The 18,308-nt window shown below is 55.4% G+C and overlaps 1 protein-coding gene across 5 annotated transcripts in view; it reads right to left on the bottom strand.

The window, feature by feature from the left end:
• Positions 1–1,383: 1,383 nt before the first annotated feature.
• The window catches only part of Nadk (NAD kinase), an 18,152-nt gene continuing 1,227 nt past the window's right edge, over positions 1,384–18,308 (bottom strand). For 2 of the 5 annotated variants that reach the window (XM_033767452.1, XM_010627745.3), the window contains exons 2-12: positions 10,837–11,055; positions 8,831–8,914; positions 5,842–5,971; positions 4,853–4,961; positions 4,689–4,774; positions 4,319–4,421; positions 3,723–3,871; positions 3,551–3,650; positions 3,324–3,481; positions 2,970–3,052; positions 1,384–2,746 (exon numbers count right to left, since the gene is read on the bottom strand). In XM_033767452.1, coding sequence (XP_033623343.1) covers positions 2,596–2,746; positions 2,970–3,052; positions 3,324–3,481; positions 3,551–3,650; positions 3,723–3,871; positions 4,319–4,421; positions 4,689–4,774; positions 4,853–4,961; positions 5,842–5,971; positions 8,831–8,914; positions 10,837–10,988 — 1,305 coding nt within the window. In that variant the 5' untranslated portion in view covers positions 10,989–11,055 and the 3' untranslated portion in view covers positions 1,384–2,595. Of the gene's footprint in view, positions 2,747–2,969; positions 3,053–3,323; positions 3,482–3,550; positions 3,651–3,722; positions 3,872–4,318; positions 4,422–4,688; positions 4,775–4,852; positions 4,962–5,841; positions 5,972–8,830; positions 8,915–9,058; positions 9,223–10,836; positions 11,056–11,253; positions 11,334–11,668; positions 11,943–18,308 lie in introns of those variants that run through there. The other 3 variants (XM_033767451.1, XM_010627744.3, XM_033767453.1) reach the window with 3 other exon arrangements.

Below are 18,308 nucleotides of genomic sequence, written 5' to 3'. Positions count from 1 at the left end.
GTCTCTGTCTCTGTGGCTCTGTCTCTCATGTCTCTGTCAGTGTCACCATCTCTATCGGTGTCACCTCTCCTGGTATCCCTGCCTGGACAGATGGGCACCGCACCTCTGTTCCCAGGACTGCAGTGGGTTATGGAATTGCTGGCTGGGAAGGCCAGGGACAAGTCACTGTGACCTGTGTCCTCCTGTTGTGTCCCCTCCAGCTGTCCCTGCGACCTCACTCTGGAGGGCACACGCTTCCCTCTTTGGCTTTCTGCCCTGGCGGTGGAGGCTTACATGGGTAGCCTCAGTTTACCAAAGGGCCGTGTCCAGCCTCCGAAGGCTGCCTGAGCTCGGGTCTGGGTCTTTCTGGGACAGAATATAATGGAAATGGCTGGCCCTGCCAGCCCCCATGTCCCCAGCTTCTGTCCCTCTGCCACCCCCACACAGCAGCTCCAGGGACCGTGCAGCCTCAGCCTGGCCTGTGAAGGGCTGGCTGGACCGGGGCATGCAAGGGCCGCTATGGGTCCAGGGCTTGAGGCGCAACCTGACTCGTGCAGCCCTAGGCCCTGGCTGCTAGTGCTTTGGGCCAGAGCTTTCCCAGGCTGCTGCTGACTGTGGATGCAAGCTCTGCTGGGCTCTGGCCATATCTGTATCCCCACGGTCAGGAGGTTAAGGCTGTGAAGCCAGCAGCTTTTGCCGAGGACTGGCCCTTGGTGCGGGCACCTGACCTGGCGGCTGCTTCTGACACCCAGACCTCTGGCCAGCTAGCCCTGAGTCCTAGCCTCAAGGAATTTGCAGGCCCCAGGCAGGAGCAGAGCAGCCTATGCATCGGCCTCCTTATGAGGCCAGGTCTGAGGCAAGATGCTGTTTCCCTGCACTCAGGAAGCCCAGGGCCATGTGTGTCCAGGCCATCAGCCATCCCACACAGTCAGCCACAGCCCAGGTCCTTATGGCACCGACTTAGGGCAGCTGGCCATCGACACCCTGCTTCCCACACGTGGCCACTGAGGACCAGGAGGGAGATGAGACAGGAGCTGGTGCCCAGCATGCCTGAGGGCAGGGTAGAGAGATGACACTGGGCCCGCTTGGCCCTGGGACTTACCCTGAGGACGATCCTGGGGCCTAGTAGCTATGGGGGAGTCATTCTGGTGTCTCCACAACCACAGCCTGAACCAGTGGGGCAAGCCGGGCCTGTGCCCATTTGGCCCCAGGACTAAGGTGGTTTCAGGGCCTTTTCCTTAGGATGCCATGGCCATTGGGGGCCCAGCCCACCTTGTGGATCCTGTGGAGGCTGCACTGGCCCACACTGGGGCTGAGCAGCCCCTTGGGGAGGGGCTGGGGCTGTGAGCCATTGAGGACAGGGCCTCCTGGGACCGGTTCAGAAAAGCCAGGAGAAAGCAGATGTTCAGCTCTTTTTTTTACAAGTTTATTGAAAGGATCTGAAAATAGTAATAAGGCTTTCAGCAATAATTAACAAATTTCCAAGATATTAACAATAGGAAACATTAAGAATTTACTTCAAAAACCCAGCAGCAGCAGACCGGGATGTCTTGGTACCACCCACTTTCCCCTACACCGGTGACCCAGCTCCACGTGGCAGGCCCTGCCCTGCTCATAGACGTAGGTAAGGACAGACCCTGGGCACAAGCCTCCAGTAGGATGGCCTGACACTTGGGTCCTGGTGCCAGTGGGAGACGGGATGGAACCCAGGGCTCTCTCTCAAGTGCTGGGCGAGGCTCACCATGGAGCCACATGCCCAGCACTTTTCATTTCTCACTTTGAGACAGGGTCTCACAGAGGTCCATGGGCAGGCCTTAAACTCGCAATCCTCCTGCCTCAGCCTCACACCCGGCGAGAACCCATGCTTAATAGACACACAAGAGTCAGTGACCTGCAGTCCCCAACCCCCTGCAGCAGAGGGCCGGCCCCATCTTCCTGCTCCCCCAGCTCATCAGGCAAGGGCAAAACCTCACAAGCAAACTGAGGGAGGAAGCCAGGGAGTCCAGCTGCCCACGGCACCCATGCGATCTATCCCACAGGTCCTGCACTGGGCCCCAGCAACTGCCTCCCCTACACAGTGTAAACAGGACACAGAACATTCCCTCCTGCTCAAGCTTCACAGAGTGTGTACAAGAAAATATGTACATAAGCACTTCAGAACGTGTAAAAGAACCTCTAAAAAGTACACACAGGATTTAAAACATCTTCCAGGAGCTGGCGCCGCCGCCTGGTGCTTGGAATGTGGGGTCTGGATGGCCCTGCCAGTCCACAGCGAAGCACAGAGGCCCCCAGAGCTGAGGGGAGGTTACAGGTCCAGGGGAAAAGCACTGCTGCTTAAGGAAGACTTTTGGCTGAGACATTTACTTCGACATCAAAGGACTGGTCATTGTCCAGGCCGCTGAACTCCACAAACTGACAGTGGAAAGCCCTGCTCCGGGATGGGTAGGCTTCCCACCCAGTGCTCACTTTGCTTCTTCAGAAATGAAAAAAGTCAGATTTAAAAATGTTAAAAAGCTGATCTGGTCACAAAAGGTGGACAATGTCCCTGCTCCGCTGCAGCCTGGCAGGACAGAAGCCAGCGCGGAGCTCCGACCTCGCCGCAGCCCTGGGCCCAGCCTAGCCCTCCGCCTCCTCCCCATCCTCGAAGTGGACTTGCTTCTTGCGCACGTTCCAGTGCAGGCACTGTGCCAGGCTCTCGAACCAGTCGCTCACAGGGTCGCGGACGCAGATGGAGGGGAGCGGGTAGCAGGAGGTAGTGATGGTGATGCTGTGGGAGGAGCCGAGCCACTGAGCCTGCGCCCGGTGCCTCGTTCTGCCCAATCACAATCAGACCCCATGCCCACCACCCAGGTCCTGTGAAGGCCACCCATGCTGGGAGGGGCACGAGGACCAGGAGGTGGGGCCAGCTGAGGACCTGGGCCCTGTCACCTGAGGGACTTCTGCCACCTGGCACAGCACTGCTCCCAGCCAGCGCCCAGCCTGTTGCCCACCTGTCTCCATGGCGTATCTCCTGCCGCTTCCTTCCGTCCAAGGACACCCATGCAGTGTTCCTGGCTTCTGGTGACAGCATGATCTGGAGGGCCAGGTGGAGACAAGTGTGGGTCCTGGATGGGGAGGATACTCGGAAAAGCGCGCCAGACTGCCTGGCAATGGGGTAGCCCTGAAGGCCCTGGGGTGGGGATGCCTGGCAGAGGTTCTGCTCACCTGGGCCCACAGGTGTCCCCACCCACCATGGGTGCCCACCTGGCCGCTGAGCACCTGCGAGAAGTGCTGGCTAGATGTGTGCCCGGGTCCAGGCACCATGGACCAGTGACTCACAGCACGGAAAGGGGGCCAGCTCTGACCTTCAGCTCCACCCCTGCAGGGACTACGATGGGCCGGAAGGAGAGCGAGTGGGGGCAGATGGGTGTGATCATGATGGCTGGCACGTTGGGGTGGATCATGGAGGCGCCGGCTGCAGCTGCGTATGCTGTGCTGCCCGTTGGGGTGGATACGATCACTCCTGGCAGGGACAGGGCGGGCGTCACCCTCAGCCTGTTCAGACGCAGGGACCCAGGGGCACCAGCCTTACCATCACCCTGCACCGTGGTAATGAGGTGTCCGTCCAGATAGACATCCACATTGGACAGGTACGAGGAGGGGCCCCGGTCGATCACCACCTCATTCAGGACCTGCAGGGACAGCGCTCAGAGGGAGATGGCAGGGAGGCCGGGCGGGCATGGGGGTCCCAGGGTCGCATGTACCTGGTACTGCATAGCTTGCTTCCCTCCCTCCAGTGGGGGTTCCGGCAGCCCGTTCTTGCTGAGCCCGTTGTGCTCGGCCATCTTCTTACTGTGGGGCTCCTTCACCACCCTGACCTTCAGCCGGCTCCGGAGCACGACGGCAGCATTGCCTGCAGGCCAAAGGGGTCAGCAGGGTGCGGGACACATGGGCCGGGACTCCCCACGCTGCTCCCAAGCCCAGTGACACAAGAACCAGGCCACCTCTGCTGAATACCAGGGCTGCTCCAGCCCGAATCCTCTTGTTGGTGATGCCAAGCAGTCAAAATTTAGAAATCCACCCATCTTTGTTTTGAGACAGGGTCTCACTATGTAGTTCAACCTGGCCTTGAACTCACTCGGTAGCCCAGACTGGCCTGCAACTCGTGGTGATCCTCCTGCCTCAGCCTCCCAAGTGCTGATATGACAGGTGTGCACCATCACAACTGGCAGAAATACCTCCATCTTGAAGTTTAGAAAGTGCTGCTCTACACATCATTAACAAAATGGCTACAGATGCCAAGCAGAGCAAGCGGAGGGCAGGCCCACGCCGGTGCTACAGGCTCTGAACCCCAACGCACCTTCGATCACCTGGGTCAGCTGCGACTGGAAGCTCTCGAAGGTGAACGGGGTCAGGAAGCCCAGGGAGCCCAGGTGGAAGGCCATGACAGGAGGCACGCTGCCCTGCGGGCGGGGATGGTCAGCTGGGGTCCATACAGACATGTCGAGGCCCAAGCTGTCCACAGCAGCAGACCCTGGAGCGGGCCCTGGTCTGCACTTGGCTGTGGGGGGGCCGTGTGCACCCAGGGACAATGTGGGGGGACAGATGGCCTGATGTAGGGGCCATGTTCTGGGCGAGGGTCCTGGGTGTAGGGGTCCCAGGACCCAGAGGGTAGCAGATGAGAACCAAAGAAGGAGCGGCAGTACCCTGCCCTGGATGGTGGGCCCTACCTGGAACAGCGAGGAGGCGTAGAGCAGCGTCCCATCCCCGCCCAGGCATATGATGAAGTCTATTTGGTTGGAAATGTCATCGTAATCTGCATGGGAAGCCAACAGCGTGTCACCGAAGAGCCCGAGCTTCCGTCAGATGCCGACTCGGGGTGGTGAGGGCTCACCTTCCCGGAAGGTGCAGAACTTCTTCTTCACTGGTCCGAAGTTGTCATCACTCGCAATGGCGGGGTCCTCCAGCACCTTCTTCTCCACATACACAATCATGCCATTCTCCTGCAAGAGAGACGGTGAGCATGGTTGCCGGTGCCCTCTGGGCTGGGGCTGGTGTGACCCCGGTGGGTCCCCAAGGCTTCCGCCTCCCAGGAAGGAGGAGGCTAGCGTTGAGAGGCAGCCTCTGGGGGTGTGGGTATAACAGCCCACGGTTGGCTCCTGGTGGCTTTATGAGGAAAGCGCCAGAAAACATATGTGGTGCCCTGCCAGCAAGGGGCCACCTCGCCACCCTGGAATGGAGCCAGCACCCAGATGTCAGCAGAGGCCCCTCCAGAACTGGGTCCCCAGGCCAGACCTGCTCAGTCTAGGGAGGTGTGGGCCTGCGCCTGAAGGTTGCACTCCTAAACCCATCCAACGTGGTCTGGACCTGAAACATACCCTGCCTCATGCATTCAGAGGAGGGAGCAGATGCCAGACCAGGGGCTGCTGGTGCATGTGCTTGGAAGGTGTCTTCTGGTCTGCACACTCTTGCTTCCTGGCTGTGCAGGGCGAGAGCTATCCGGCCCACCCTCCACTGCACTTTTCCTGACCTGGAGCAGCAGACAGGGCTGCGAGTCAAAGGAAACCCCTCTTTCTTTCAGGTGTGGATTCCAGGTTTGTCCCAACAGTGCAAAGCTGACAACGATACAGCTTTCCAATGGCACCAAGAGAGGACACCTGGGAGGTGCTGAGGCCGCAGGGCTCATGCTAGGGCCACCAGCACAGAAGTGACCTCATTGACTGGGGTGGGCTCTGCAGGCTCCCTTCCCTGGGCTCCCACGGACCCAGGCAGTCTCCAGACGCAGGGCCAACAGCGTTCTGTCTTTACGGCCTGTGTGTGGCATTCCCTCCGAGTTCCCGGGGACCCCACCTGGCAGAGTTCCCCACCCGGTGCCCAACTCGCCTCCATGAGGTACATGCAGAGCTCCTTGAAGGGCTGAAGCAGGGTGGCATCTCGGATCTTCTTGATGACCAGCACGCTCTTTGGGGACTTGTTCCACGTCAACCGCTGGCTCGCAGGGTCCTGAATGTGCCTGAGGGGAGGGGAGAAAAAGGCTCTGACTCAGAGAAGGAAGAAATCTTCAATGAGAGCAGCCCCTGCCGCCTGGTGCTGGGGAGCCTCTCACCTGGCATGCCAGCAGGTTTGGGGGACCCCACCCCACTCCATCCATGGGCCCTGCTGGCGCCGCTGTCCACTGCGCCCCTCTGGAGCAGACTGTATGGAGCCCCAGGAGGACAAGCCCAGGATAGCCCAGGTCCATGCAGACAGCTGCCAGGCCTAGGACCTTAGGACATAATCCCTCCTTGCAATGCCACTGTGGGAACTTAGGGGACCCTTGACTTTTCCAGTAGAGAACACTGGTTTAAAAGGCAGTGGCAAGCTTGCAGGTGTGCGCTTTGTATTTCTGTGGCCCTTGAGGGCCACTGGTCCTGTGCCTGCTCGGTGGCCCCAGATTCAAAAGTGACTGTGTGTGGGTACCCTCAAGGGCTATGTGTCTGTCCCCAGGCCAGCACCCAGTTGGTTGTGACCTCAGGGACACGACCAGGCTGGCCCAGGCTTCACTCCACACAGCCCCGGCCCCACACACTTTTGAGACTGCAGTGCTGGCAGCGGAAAGAAGACCCTTTCCAGCCCACACACAGCCCAGAGGCCTGCTCCTGCCACTCCCTGCCAGCAGCGGCTTCTCCGGGAGAGTGAGGGACACCCCACTGGCAGTCAAACGAGTGTGAACGGCTGAGGGCAGCAGCAAGTGCCTGCCCTGTCCAGCCCCTGACACGACACCACAGAGGGCACAGCACTCACCCTCTCCAGGTGCTTCTGGGAGCCAAGGGGCTGCCCATGGTATCCGCTCTGCCTCCCTCCCACCTGCTCACTGATGCATCTCCTCTGAGGAGACAGCCGGGTCCGCAGCATCCCAGCCCGCTGCGGCAGGGAGGACAGATGCTCATGCCACCCTGCCCCACCTGCACGCGCCCATCCTGCATCTAAACTAGAGCCCAGCGCCCGCACCCTGCGGATTAAGAGCAAGACATGCTCATCACACTCGTCAAACACCTTTCAGAAGCTCAAGCAACAGCTTCCTGAAATTATGGAAATCAGACAATTTCCTTACTGTATATAAGACCCTTTCGCCCAATTGCCTTCTTAAAAAAGAGAAAGACAGACAGACAGATACCAGGATAACTTTGGCAGCAGAGTGCCCCACTTCAACTACCTGCCACCTTGTCCTCCATCCCCGCCAGGCCTGTGGAGCTGGAACCGGAACTAGAACCAGCAGGCCCAGCCCCGGGAGGGCTCAGGCTGCTGGATGAAAGGGTGTCAGGTGAAAGGTGTGCACTCCCTGAACCCTGCTGGGCTGTGGCCTCCAAGAGGCAGTGTGGGCAGCCACCAGGCACACAGCCCGCCCACCTGCTACCCAGGAAGGAACTCTGCCAGCTCAGGGGCCCTGCAGGCTGTCAGCATGGTGCCACACGTGGCCTGGGCTGGAGCTGATCTCCCTCTCCCTAATGTGACCACAAACCAGTTCCTCAACTTCATTGGGTCACCTGCATAGTGGGGTGCTGACCATCCAGGCATTCAGGGCAGGGCCCCACCCACCTGGGATGGCTGTGAGGGAGCCCATGGGCCATGTGACCTGACTGTGCTGGCGGTGGCAGTGTCACAGGCTCATGACTAAGTAGCAACTAAGTAGAGAGTCAAAGGTTAGCTCCACAGGAGGCAGGGATGGGGCTGTGAACAGGGCTGGCCAGCACTCTGACTCCCCTGGCACAGACCAGAGTGGGAGAGGTCCGGTGGGGTGGGGAAGGTCACTTGGAATGTCTTGGAAGCCTTCCTGTGCCTCGGCATGGGGAGCACCCCGCGCACCAGGGAGTCACAGACTCACATCTGGCTGTCTGGCTACAGGAGCCAAGGATAATGAAGGCAGAGGCTGGAGAGGCCCCTTCCAGCGGCACGTAGGTGAGTTGGGGTGATGGGAAGCTGGGACGGTGAAGGGGAGACTGCCAAGTCACACTGGGAGGTGGTGGAGCAGCAGGGGCTCTGGGTCAGGGACAGCATGGACGACAAGGCTACAGGGACAGTGGAGCCCACGTGGGGGGCAGAACTAGGGCCAGGCCTCAATCCTGCTGCCCTCACTGGGCAGCAGTCCCTGCATAGTCACAGAGCCTGCATCCATGGGTGCTGGAAGGTTCTGCTCAAAGCAATGCTAGTCAGCCTAGCTGACCTGCCCTGGGGCAGGGGCTCAGTCACACGGAGCTCTCTGTAGGAGGCAGTCAGGGCACTGTCAGTTGTGAAATGGGAGTTGGGACAGAAGTCCAAGTTTGCATACAGAAGCAAGGACATTAGGTTGTTTTAGTGACTGTTTTAGTGGTTTTCCCCATAAAACCCAAGTACTGCTACACTGCTGTACACAAGGGACAAGCAACATGCTCGTCCTCCTGGATCCGCAGAGAGCACCCGCCAGAGAGGCAAGACAGTGATGCCAGTGCTGGCTTTCACAAGGCTCCTCTCCTGGGTGCCGTCAGTGTGGCAGGCAGTGCCTGCATGCTAAGGCCCCGGGCTTGGTCCCCAGTGCCCCCAAACCAAGATAGAAACCCAGAGTCAGGAAGAGGCCAGCAAACACCCTATCTTGGGGGATGAATAGGAGACACCCAAGTGTTAGCACAGGCTGTATCAGCCCCAACTCTGGCCACCAGAATAGAGCACCCTAAGTCTCACCCGCACAGAGCCAGGCCCAGGCCCATGTGTTGTTCCCAGGCTGTCCAGCACTAGAGAATCAGACAGCACAGCCCAGCCAGACACCAAGTGCAGTGGGACTGGGGAAAGCACATGAGGGGATCCTGATGAAAGGACTTGGGACATGCCCGCCCACCTAACCACCAGGCACACTTACATAATGGTCTGGGGGTTCTGCAGCACGCAGGCCTTTGGTCCAAACGTGGTCACTGGGCACGGGCCATGGAGAGAGCGTGTCCTCCTGTGGGGCACAGTGGGGCTGCCGTCAGTGAGGGCATGCAGGCACTGACGAACACAGGTCACGCAGACTCCAGGGAGCAGGGTACCAGGGACGAGGACGGTACCAGCCCTGACCCCCACAGATCCGCCCAGTCCTGGGGCTCACCGGTGTCCTTGAGCAAGAACACCAACTTCAAAATAAAGGAAGATGGGGCCAGCTGGGCAGCCTGCACTCTGCAGAATATGCCCATGTGTCTTTGGTCTGTGGCCTTCGACACCTCTCCTAAATCTTCTGGATTCCAAGGGAAATGTTCACTCTGGATTACAGTGCGACTTTCCCAAGAACTGCAAAGTGATTCAGCCAGCTACACAAGCAAGCAAAGGGTTGTGCAATGGGCCTGCAGCCAGGGTCAGCACTATTGGAGCCACCCCAGCTAGGCCAACACCTCCGCAGCTGTCCACACGTGAGGAGCTACCAGCCCACTTGCTCACAGGGCCCCATGTACTCTCCTGTCCCACTGCCCACGAAGACTCTCCAGTCTCAGGGCCTGGTCCTGGCTGCAGGGCCGCAAACATGAGGTCTGGATGAGCACACACTGGAGCTATTCAAACAAGCCTTTAAAAAATCATGAGGAGTGACACTGCGGGCTAGGGACTGCCTACTGAAGCTTCAGAGGCCATGGGAAGGTAGTTTATTGCCTTCAGACCATGTCCTTCAGGTGGTCCCTCACCTCTCACTGGGACCACTGGCCACCACAGAGGCTTCCCTGACCCTTGGACACCTCACAGGCTCGGTGTCCTCCGAAAAGGGAGGGTGTTGTGCCAAACCTCACAAAACACAAAGCTCCAAACCCATGGAAATGGAAAAGCCAGAAGCAGCTCTGCCAAGAGCCAGAATTACGGATGTGGGGGAAGGCGCCAGCCAGACATGCTGTGGAGCCTCCGTGCGTTCGGAAAAGGTAACTCTCTACGCTCTGCTTGGTGGTGCCTCTGAAAGGCCCACAAGTTGCTGATCTGCACGAATGATCTGCATTTCCCTAGAGCAGTGGGCAAACCCATGGCCCCTTTCTGGAGCGGGCTGTTACCACTGAAGCTCTCAAAGGTCAACCGCATTGCCCTAGGGGACTGCGCTGTTTTTAATTGGTGCACAAAAACAGGAAAGTTGCAGATCCTGATAGGGTACTGCGTAACGTGGACGCAGCTGCACACTGTATCAAAGTTAGGTCAAGTCAAACGTTTATCTCCTCAGACATTTATCAATTCTCTGTGGCAAGAGCTTTCAGGATCCTTCCTTCTGGCTCTTTGACATGTTCAGCACATAGCTGTTGTCCAGTCACCATCCTGAGCAACAGGACCTCACCTTACTTCTTCCAGACTGTAACTCAGTGCTAGGACCACATGCTTTTAAAAACTGTTTTCACCAAAACTCCCCTCACACTCTACAAGTCTAAATTGCTCTGGAGGCAACACTGCAAGCTTTTACCTGGAACTCATCACGTTTAATGCTATCAGAGACGAGAGTGACCCCAGGAGCCACTGGAGCCACACACTGTCAGGTGGCTTCCCCAAGGCCCAGGGCCACTGCACAGGTGACACTGGGCAGCTGCGGGTGTGACCGGCTGGGCAGTCAGGTGGCAGGCACACGGCCTGCATGTGATAGCCAGAGCCCCAGGCTGGGCTGCACGCCTGCCCACCCACCTGCCACCATCTTGGTGCATGGACCCTCCTCTCCTCACCAAGCGTGACACCCACCGAGTCAGCAGGGCTCTGGCTGGGTGGGTCTGTGCCACCGCAGAAGAGAGAACAGCACCCCAGGGAGTATGGTGGAACCCACAAAAACCCAGCACTCGGGGGCCTGAGGCAGGACCACAAATTCTAGCCCACCCTGGGATATGTGTGCAGATGCATCTTCTGGCACGACATAAGGGACAGAACAGTGCCCACCTGAACTCCTTGGTGGTGCCCAGGGCAGGTGAGGCCGACAGGCTTCGGGACTTGGCCCGGCCGCGGATTGGGTGTCTGCAGCTCCAGTTCTCATCGCCCTGGCATGCTGGGCAGCAGTAAGCGGCTGCATCTGGACCCAGCTCCTTGCTCATGTTCACCTTCTCTTGCTCTATTCCCACAGGCAATGGCTGAGAACTTCTGCCAGAAAAACACTGCCACCTTGATGTAACGAAAGAAAGAAGTCAGCGCACACGGAATAGGCACAATGTACCTGCCACAAGCACTGGCACACTCATTTCTGCGTTCTCATGCCGGGACTGAACCCCGGCCCCATGCAGGCTGAGCCGATGCTCGGGTGAGCAGCACCCTAGCCACACACCCACCTCGCAGGGAGCAAAGAGCCAAAGTCCAATTTACCGAAGCGCTTTGCAAACAGGCTGTTTCCACCCCAAAGACACTGCAGAACTCGGGATTCCACCCATGGCTGTGGGACTAATCTAGAGAGCGAAGAGCCAAAGAGCAAGGACAAACATCCAGGGCAGAGGTATGCACAGCTGACATAGGCCAGGCATGGGGACACAGTGATGGGGGAGGTGGCCCTTGCTCAGACAGCAGTGTATGCTGTGGAAGTCACACTGTGGACACAAGGGGAAAGCATGGCGCGCAGTACTCAACCTAGGAAGGGAAGATGACGTGCACCAGGCTGCACCAGCAGGTGTGTGGCTCGGCCAGCTGGGTACCGGGCAGCGAGCACCAGGCTGAGACTGCTTGTCCCAGAGCTTCGTGTTGTAACATGGAGCCGGGCATGGACCAGTTAGATAAAATTACCCACCCCCGAGTTCTGGAATCTTCTCCCAAGCAGCTCAGGCCTACATGAGGATGGCCCTTGACAGGACAGAGGTGGGTGCAGCTCATTGGTGATCACCTGGGTTGGGGGCAGAGGAGGAGATGAGGGAACTGGGCAGGGAAAATACAGAGGAAGATGAATGAGCTAAGCCTTCAACTCAAATTGGAAATGGAATAAAATGGGCCTGAGAAAAGCAGCAGTCATGAAAACAGATACATCAAAAAATAAAAATAGGGGCCAGGGATTTAGCTCAGTGGTTCCACCACCTGTCTCACAAGTGCAAAGTTCAGATTTCGGTCCCCAGTTAAAAAAAAATAAATAAAAAAAGCTGCTGCTTGCTGCTTCTGCCTGCCACGCCATGGACTGTTCCTCCTCTGCCATGCCACCTCTGCCTTGCTTAGAGACAGCTGACTATGGACTGAAACCGCTACAAACTGAGTTAAAATAAACCTTTCCTCCCTTAAAATAAATAATAAGTAATAAATAAATAAAATAAATAAGCATGCCCGTAATCCCAACAGTTGGGAGGGTGAGGCAGGAAAACTTCTCTGAGTTTGAGGCCAGCCTGGGCTATATAGTAAGTTCAAGGCCAGCATGAACCACATATTAAAACCCCTGTCTTAAAAACTAAATAAACAAAAATAAAAATAAAGATTAGGGTTTGGGGAGAAACTATAATCAATGAGCCAGTTTCAACCAAGAGACTGGAAGGGTTGCATCAAGGCATTGGGGAGCCCAGCCAATACTGGAGGGGGCATCAGGCTGTGTCACGGCCAATGGGGTGCCTGGTGCTGTTCATACCATGCCAGACCACGTCCTTAGGATGCCAGGCCTGCCCCAGGGAGAAACGAGGAAGGTGGCCAAACATGAGGTTCCCCCCCGCCAGCTTTGCAGACCAAAGAGTCACCCGTGCATGGTCACCTGAGCATGCACAGAGCAAAGCCAGAGTCCTTCCTCACAGAACAGCACACAGTGGGCAGATGCAGTGGGGAACAGGTGGGTGCTGCGGGCCGTGGGCTGCTCTGAGCATCTTTGGGCATCCAGAAAGAGGACCAAGGACCCTCTGAGCCTCCACTCCAGGACACAGTCCATGGCTGGCATTGCCGCCTCTGGTCTTCATCATTCCAATGAAGACAAGGATGTGGTATGGAGGGCAAGAGGGCATGAGCAAGGCCACACTGGGCTGAGGCTGTGATCCAGCGTGAGGTCCTTTTGGTCCCTACCAGCCATAACTTACCCAGCTGCCTCTGGCAGTCACCTGAGGAGCTTCCAGGCTGACCATTCCTATGTCCCCCCACCCAAGGGAGCCAGATAAGGGCACAGGGAGCCCGGCAATCCTCACGGCAGGGCTCTAAGGCTGGGCAAGGGTCTGCACTCTCCTCGCTCGAGAAACATTGATGTTCAGTGCAAATGTCAAACACTCAAAGAAAAGATAAGCCGCAGGACATGCTGATGCAACCACTGTGCCCAAGGGGAATAACGCATGACACAAATAGAAGCAGGAAGACAGACAAGGAACGAGTGAAAGTATACCTGAACTTCCTAATTTTCTATGTGGAGAGTCAACAAGAATCTACAAAAAGGGAATTTAGCTCAGTGGCACCATTCCTGCCTTGCAAGCGCAAGGTCCTGAGTTTATTCCCTGGGGCCCCTGCCAAAGTGAGTGTATCTAGTTGGAGAGTTCACTAGTGAGTGTGCAGAAGCCAATTAAATCTGCAAAAGACAATTCTCATTGATAAATAGCAAGAAACAGTGGGAAAAAGATTCTACATACTGCTGACAGCAGCTGTGAAAGCAGGAAGTTTGCAGCAATACCGTCTGATGAAAGAAGTTAAGGCCTGGAAGGCCAGGAGAGAGTGAGCACACTCCTGACCTCACTTTTTTAATGGAGCCAGATCCCACCCAAGGACAACAGAATCCAAGCTGTTTGCTAAACAGAATTACAAGCAGATACTAAACTTCATATGGAAACGTAAAGGATCTAAAATAGCCTTTAAAAACAACAAAAAAACTGGTTCTGGCTCCTGATTCACAAGTGCAAGGGCCCGAGTTCTATCCCCGGTACCATTAAAAAAAACAAACAAACAAAAAAAAACCTGAAAAGAAGAAAGTCTTAAATTTGCAATCATCCTGCCTTAGTCTCCCAAGTGCAGGGATCACAGGTGTGCACCACACCTGAGTAGAAACTTTTTACACATATCTGGTAACGCAGAATATATCTTAGCCACTTTCCTCACTGCTGAGACACAACACCAAACCAAAGGAGAGGTTTATTTTGCTCATGTTTTTAGTCTATAGCTGGCATGCTCCAAGGCAAGAAGACATGGTGGAAGGACCTGTGCAAAAGAAAGCTCTTCAGGACTGGGGAGCAGGGAAGGGAGCTGCAACCGACCAGGCCCCGCCCCCAGGCACCAGGCCCCGCCTCCCACCAGCAAGCCAGCTGTAATTCTGCTGGAATTCAACCACCTTCCACAAGCCTTTCTATAATTGCATGAGGTATAAACCATAACATTCTGCCTCTGGTCCCCCAAAGACTCATGTGCGCCCCTTTATGTGAAATGCATATTTAGTCCACCTCGACAAGTTGCCAAAGTCCAAGATGGCTGAAAAGTCCAAAATCTGAGACCTCAGGCAAACTCTTAGCTGCCAGCCCTCATAAATATTAAACTCAGCCTCCCGAGTGCTGGGATTACAGACCCATGCCCAGGTACCTCCTGAGCCTGGTCTTTACTGGGTTTTGGAGTCTGGGTGAAAGAGTGCACAATGGCCGTCTGCAAGCTGGAGAGCTGGGGGCTGCAGTGGAGGGCCTGAGGGCTGACACTGCACAGATTAGTGAGTCTGTACCAGTCTGGGTCTGTGCTAGAAGCCTGAAGGAACTGCAGAAGACTCCAAAGGTGATGATGAAGCTGGAGTTCCTTCAAAGTAGCAAAGGGCAGACTTTCTTCTTCTCCTTTTTATTCCATTCAGCTGCAAACCTGTTGGGCCCACCCATGTCTCGGTGGGTGTTCCCTCCTTTGCAGCCCATGTGTCAATCATGCAGACACAGTCCACCATGTGTTCCTTCTTTCTTTCTTTTATTTTTTAGTTTTTTGGGACATGTCCCACTATGTAGTTGAGACTGACCTGGAACTCACTATGTAGCCCAGGCTGGTCTCAAACTCACAGTGATCCTCCTGCCTCAGCCTCCTGAGTGCTGGGATTACAGGCATGCGCCACCATGCCCGGCTCACCATGTGTTTCTTAATCCACTCACACTGACACCACAGAAGGGAAACCAACTCCTCCTCAGACTCAGTTTCTCCTACTGTACACTCATAATACAAGCCCTGCCCCCACACAACCAGCTGGGCCTCTGCCGAAAATCAGTTCTGACTCCATCTACATCCTGCGATCAGGGTGACCGTTCAGTCCACAGGAGGACCCCACCACAGGCACCAGCTGCAGCCCAGTGTGCAGCTTGTGATTCTCTTTTTCCTTGACACAGGGTCTCAAGCCGGGCTCACACTTGAGATCCACCAGGCAGCCTCCCAGAGAGCTGGGAGTACAGATGTGAGCTTCTCACCAATAGGCTGTGGGGCCAGAGATTTAGCTCACTGGTTCTACTATCTGCTTCCCAAGCGCAAGGTCCTGAGTTTAATCCCTGGTACAAAACAAACAAACAAAAAACAAAACCAATAGGCTGTGAGCTGCACCTGTCTCTGAGTTCAGTGAATTTGTGGAAGATCCCAGAACTCAGGGAAATATGTTTACCGGGTTATTACAACGGATCTTAGGGACAGAGAGTGCCATGTGCTCCACAGCATAGTATTCTCCAGGTATCTCCCTGCACATGGATGTCTGAACATGGTTTTTTTGGTGCAATGGACTAAAGGACAGTCATACAGAGCTGTTACTGGACCACAGCATGTGACAGAGCAAAACCCAGCACCGCCTGGCTGCCCAGTGGGGTCAATGCTGGCTTACAATCTAAGTGCTCTGATAATATTAAGTTGCAAAGACCATTTAATGATGAAGCAGTGAGCTAGTTCATAAAATAATCATACTGAATATTAAAATCAGCTGTAAAGTTCCAAATTATCTCCATAAGGTATTTTCTGACAACTGTTAAGTCAAAACTTGCATTTTATGCACTCTTTTGGCATGTTAACTTTCCCCCTTGGGGTGGTAGGGCTGCAGCAGGGGTCTCACGCACTGTTAACTATTTTAAAAGGACTCAAGTCCAACTAAGCACAAATTTCCTAGAGCAGAAACTTAATTGTACAAAAGATTCTGCATTATGAAGTTCTGCTAGGAAAAAGCTCTGGAGCGCAGTTAGGAAGCTTCATGAAGAACTCAGGCATGCAGGGTGCACTGATGCACAGCTGTAATCCCAGCTACGTGGGATCTGAGGCAGGAGGATTGCAAGTTTCAGGCCACCTTGGAGAATTTAGGGGGGCCCTGTCTTGAAATAAAAAAGTAAACAGACTGTGGATATAGCTCAGTGGTCCAGTGCCTCTGAATTCAGTCTTCAGTACTGGGAAAAAAGCAAAAAAGCAAAAAACAAAAAATTTGTACAAAGCAGTGATGAAAAATATGATGTTGATAAATAAATGGACAACAGACATGAACAAAAGTCAGACAGAGAAATATAAACACAATACACATGAGGTCCCATGCAGGCCGTAACAAATGTGTTTGAAAAGGAAAGTTTATTTAGCGACAGAATGAGGAAGTGACTGACCTCCTCAGTCTCCTGGACTGGAGCACACTGAATGTCTACTGAGTGCTCACCGCCCCTCTCCACCCAGTGGTCCAAGGGCACTCACATGACAGCATGGCAACACAGAGAGGCTTCTGGAACATTTTGTGCGGCCTGGCCAGTGGGACAGGGTCACTTCACTGCCCCACTGTGGCACGTGGCACCCTCATGCTGCCCACACCACCTTGACCATGGCAGGTTAGGTTCTCAAATATAAGCCACCAGCATGAATTACAGGCATGGGATCCCGGGTGACAAAGTGACACATAAAACAGGCATAAAAGGACAACGGTCTCCTTTCCTGCCACCCCCAGAACTCCAGGAGCTGGGCGCTGTGCAAAGAGTTCCTCTTCCTGTGGTGCCTCCAGGATGACAGGCCTATCACTACCACAGAGAACCACCGTTCCTTGCTTCCCACAGAAACCTAAACTCAAAACCCTATTCTGTGTCACCATCCACTGCATGCTTCTCTCTCCTGTCAGCTACCTCCACTCCACAGGAAGTGGTGCTGGGCTGGGGTGGCCGCTGCATTCCATCCCCATAGCTCATTTCTTGGGCAACCTGGGAGGTCACCCTATGATCACTTATGAATGAGACCTAACCACTTACTGCAACTGTTTCAGAGAACTAAAAGGCAGGGACAAGCCGGGCATAGGACACCTGTAACCCCACCTACTCTGGAGGCTGAGGCAGGACTGCAATTTCAAGCCCAGTCTGAGTAATTTAAGACTTTGTCTCAAAATAAGAATATAAAAGGGAAAGGGTTGTAAGAATATAAAAGGGAAAGGCATTAAGAAAACAAACAGACCCAAGCACAACTAACAGCACTGCTGATTGTTTTTCTGCAACAGAAACTCACAGAAGAGTTGAAGAAAAATAGAACCATTCTGATGGCCACCTTAAATAAACTACTGCGTTAAGGCAAGAGCTGCAGCTGTCAATGCCCCACAGCCGGAATAAGGGTGGGATGTGGGGCTGGGGAACTTCCGGAGGGCGGTGCGCTCAGTCCCAGTGTCTGGGTGGCTGTGGTGACACAGTGTTGGGGGCCTGTCCTTGAGCTCTAACCCCTGCTCTGCTTCCCTCAGGCCATGAACTAAGCAGCTGTCCTTCACCACACCCTTCCGCCTCCAAGTCAGCAGGGACTGAGCCCTCAAGCCAAAAAGCCTCCCCTTCTCTGGTGCACGAGTCAGCGTTGTGTCTGGTGTCCACAATGGCTCAAGAGCCATGGTGAAGAAATGGCTGCGGAAGACCCGGAAGCTTGGGAAGGCAAACGCTCAGGGAACTATGTCACCCAGCAGTTTAAAATAATTTACTTATTAAGGTAAACATGTTAGCCCCAAGCCAGCAGCGACTGGTAGAACAAATAAGTAAGTTTTGAAAAGCCCTCTCTCAAGAGCTAGGAAGAATGATTAAGTTTTTATCTGAAACAAAGTGGAGTTGCAAAACGAGAAAATTTCTTGCGGAGAGTCAAAGCCGAAAGCAGCCCCACTGGTTGGGGCGGTGGGCGTTCGGGCGGGAGGGAGGGTGTCAGGGGCACACCGGCCCCACAGCCGAACCCCGGTCTGGTCACACCTGGGCCACGGTGGCAGGGACCGAAGGACGCAACTACAGACGGACGTCTGAAGGCTGGCAGGTGCTGAGTACAGAGTTAAAATGGGGACTTCAGAGAATGCTACACCTGCCACAAGCTTCCACAGGGCCGGCCCCTCCTGCGTACTTACACCACCAGGGAAGCGGGGCTCCCGAGTACCAAGTCCCCCAACCCGTGTCCACTGAAGGCGCTGTCACATCCAGGCCCCCGGCAGCTATGAAGCGAGGATGGCCGCGGACCCCGCGCCCGACCCTTGACCCGCCGGGCTGCGCCCTGCTGGTACCGCACTGCGCCCT

The sequence above is a fragment of the Fukomys damarensis genome, unplaced genomic scaffold, assembly GCF_012274545.1.
Source record: "Fukomys damarensis isolate Sample0158 unplaced genomic scaffold, DMR_v1.0_HiC HiC_scaffold_23, whole genome shotgun sequence".
Classification (NCBI taxonomy): Eukaryota; Metazoa; Chordata; class Mammalia; order Rodentia; family Bathyergidae; genus Fukomys; species Fukomys damarensis.
The sequence above is the reverse complement of the archived record's forward strand: the minus strand, read 5'-3'. Positions and strand labels throughout refer to the sequence as shown.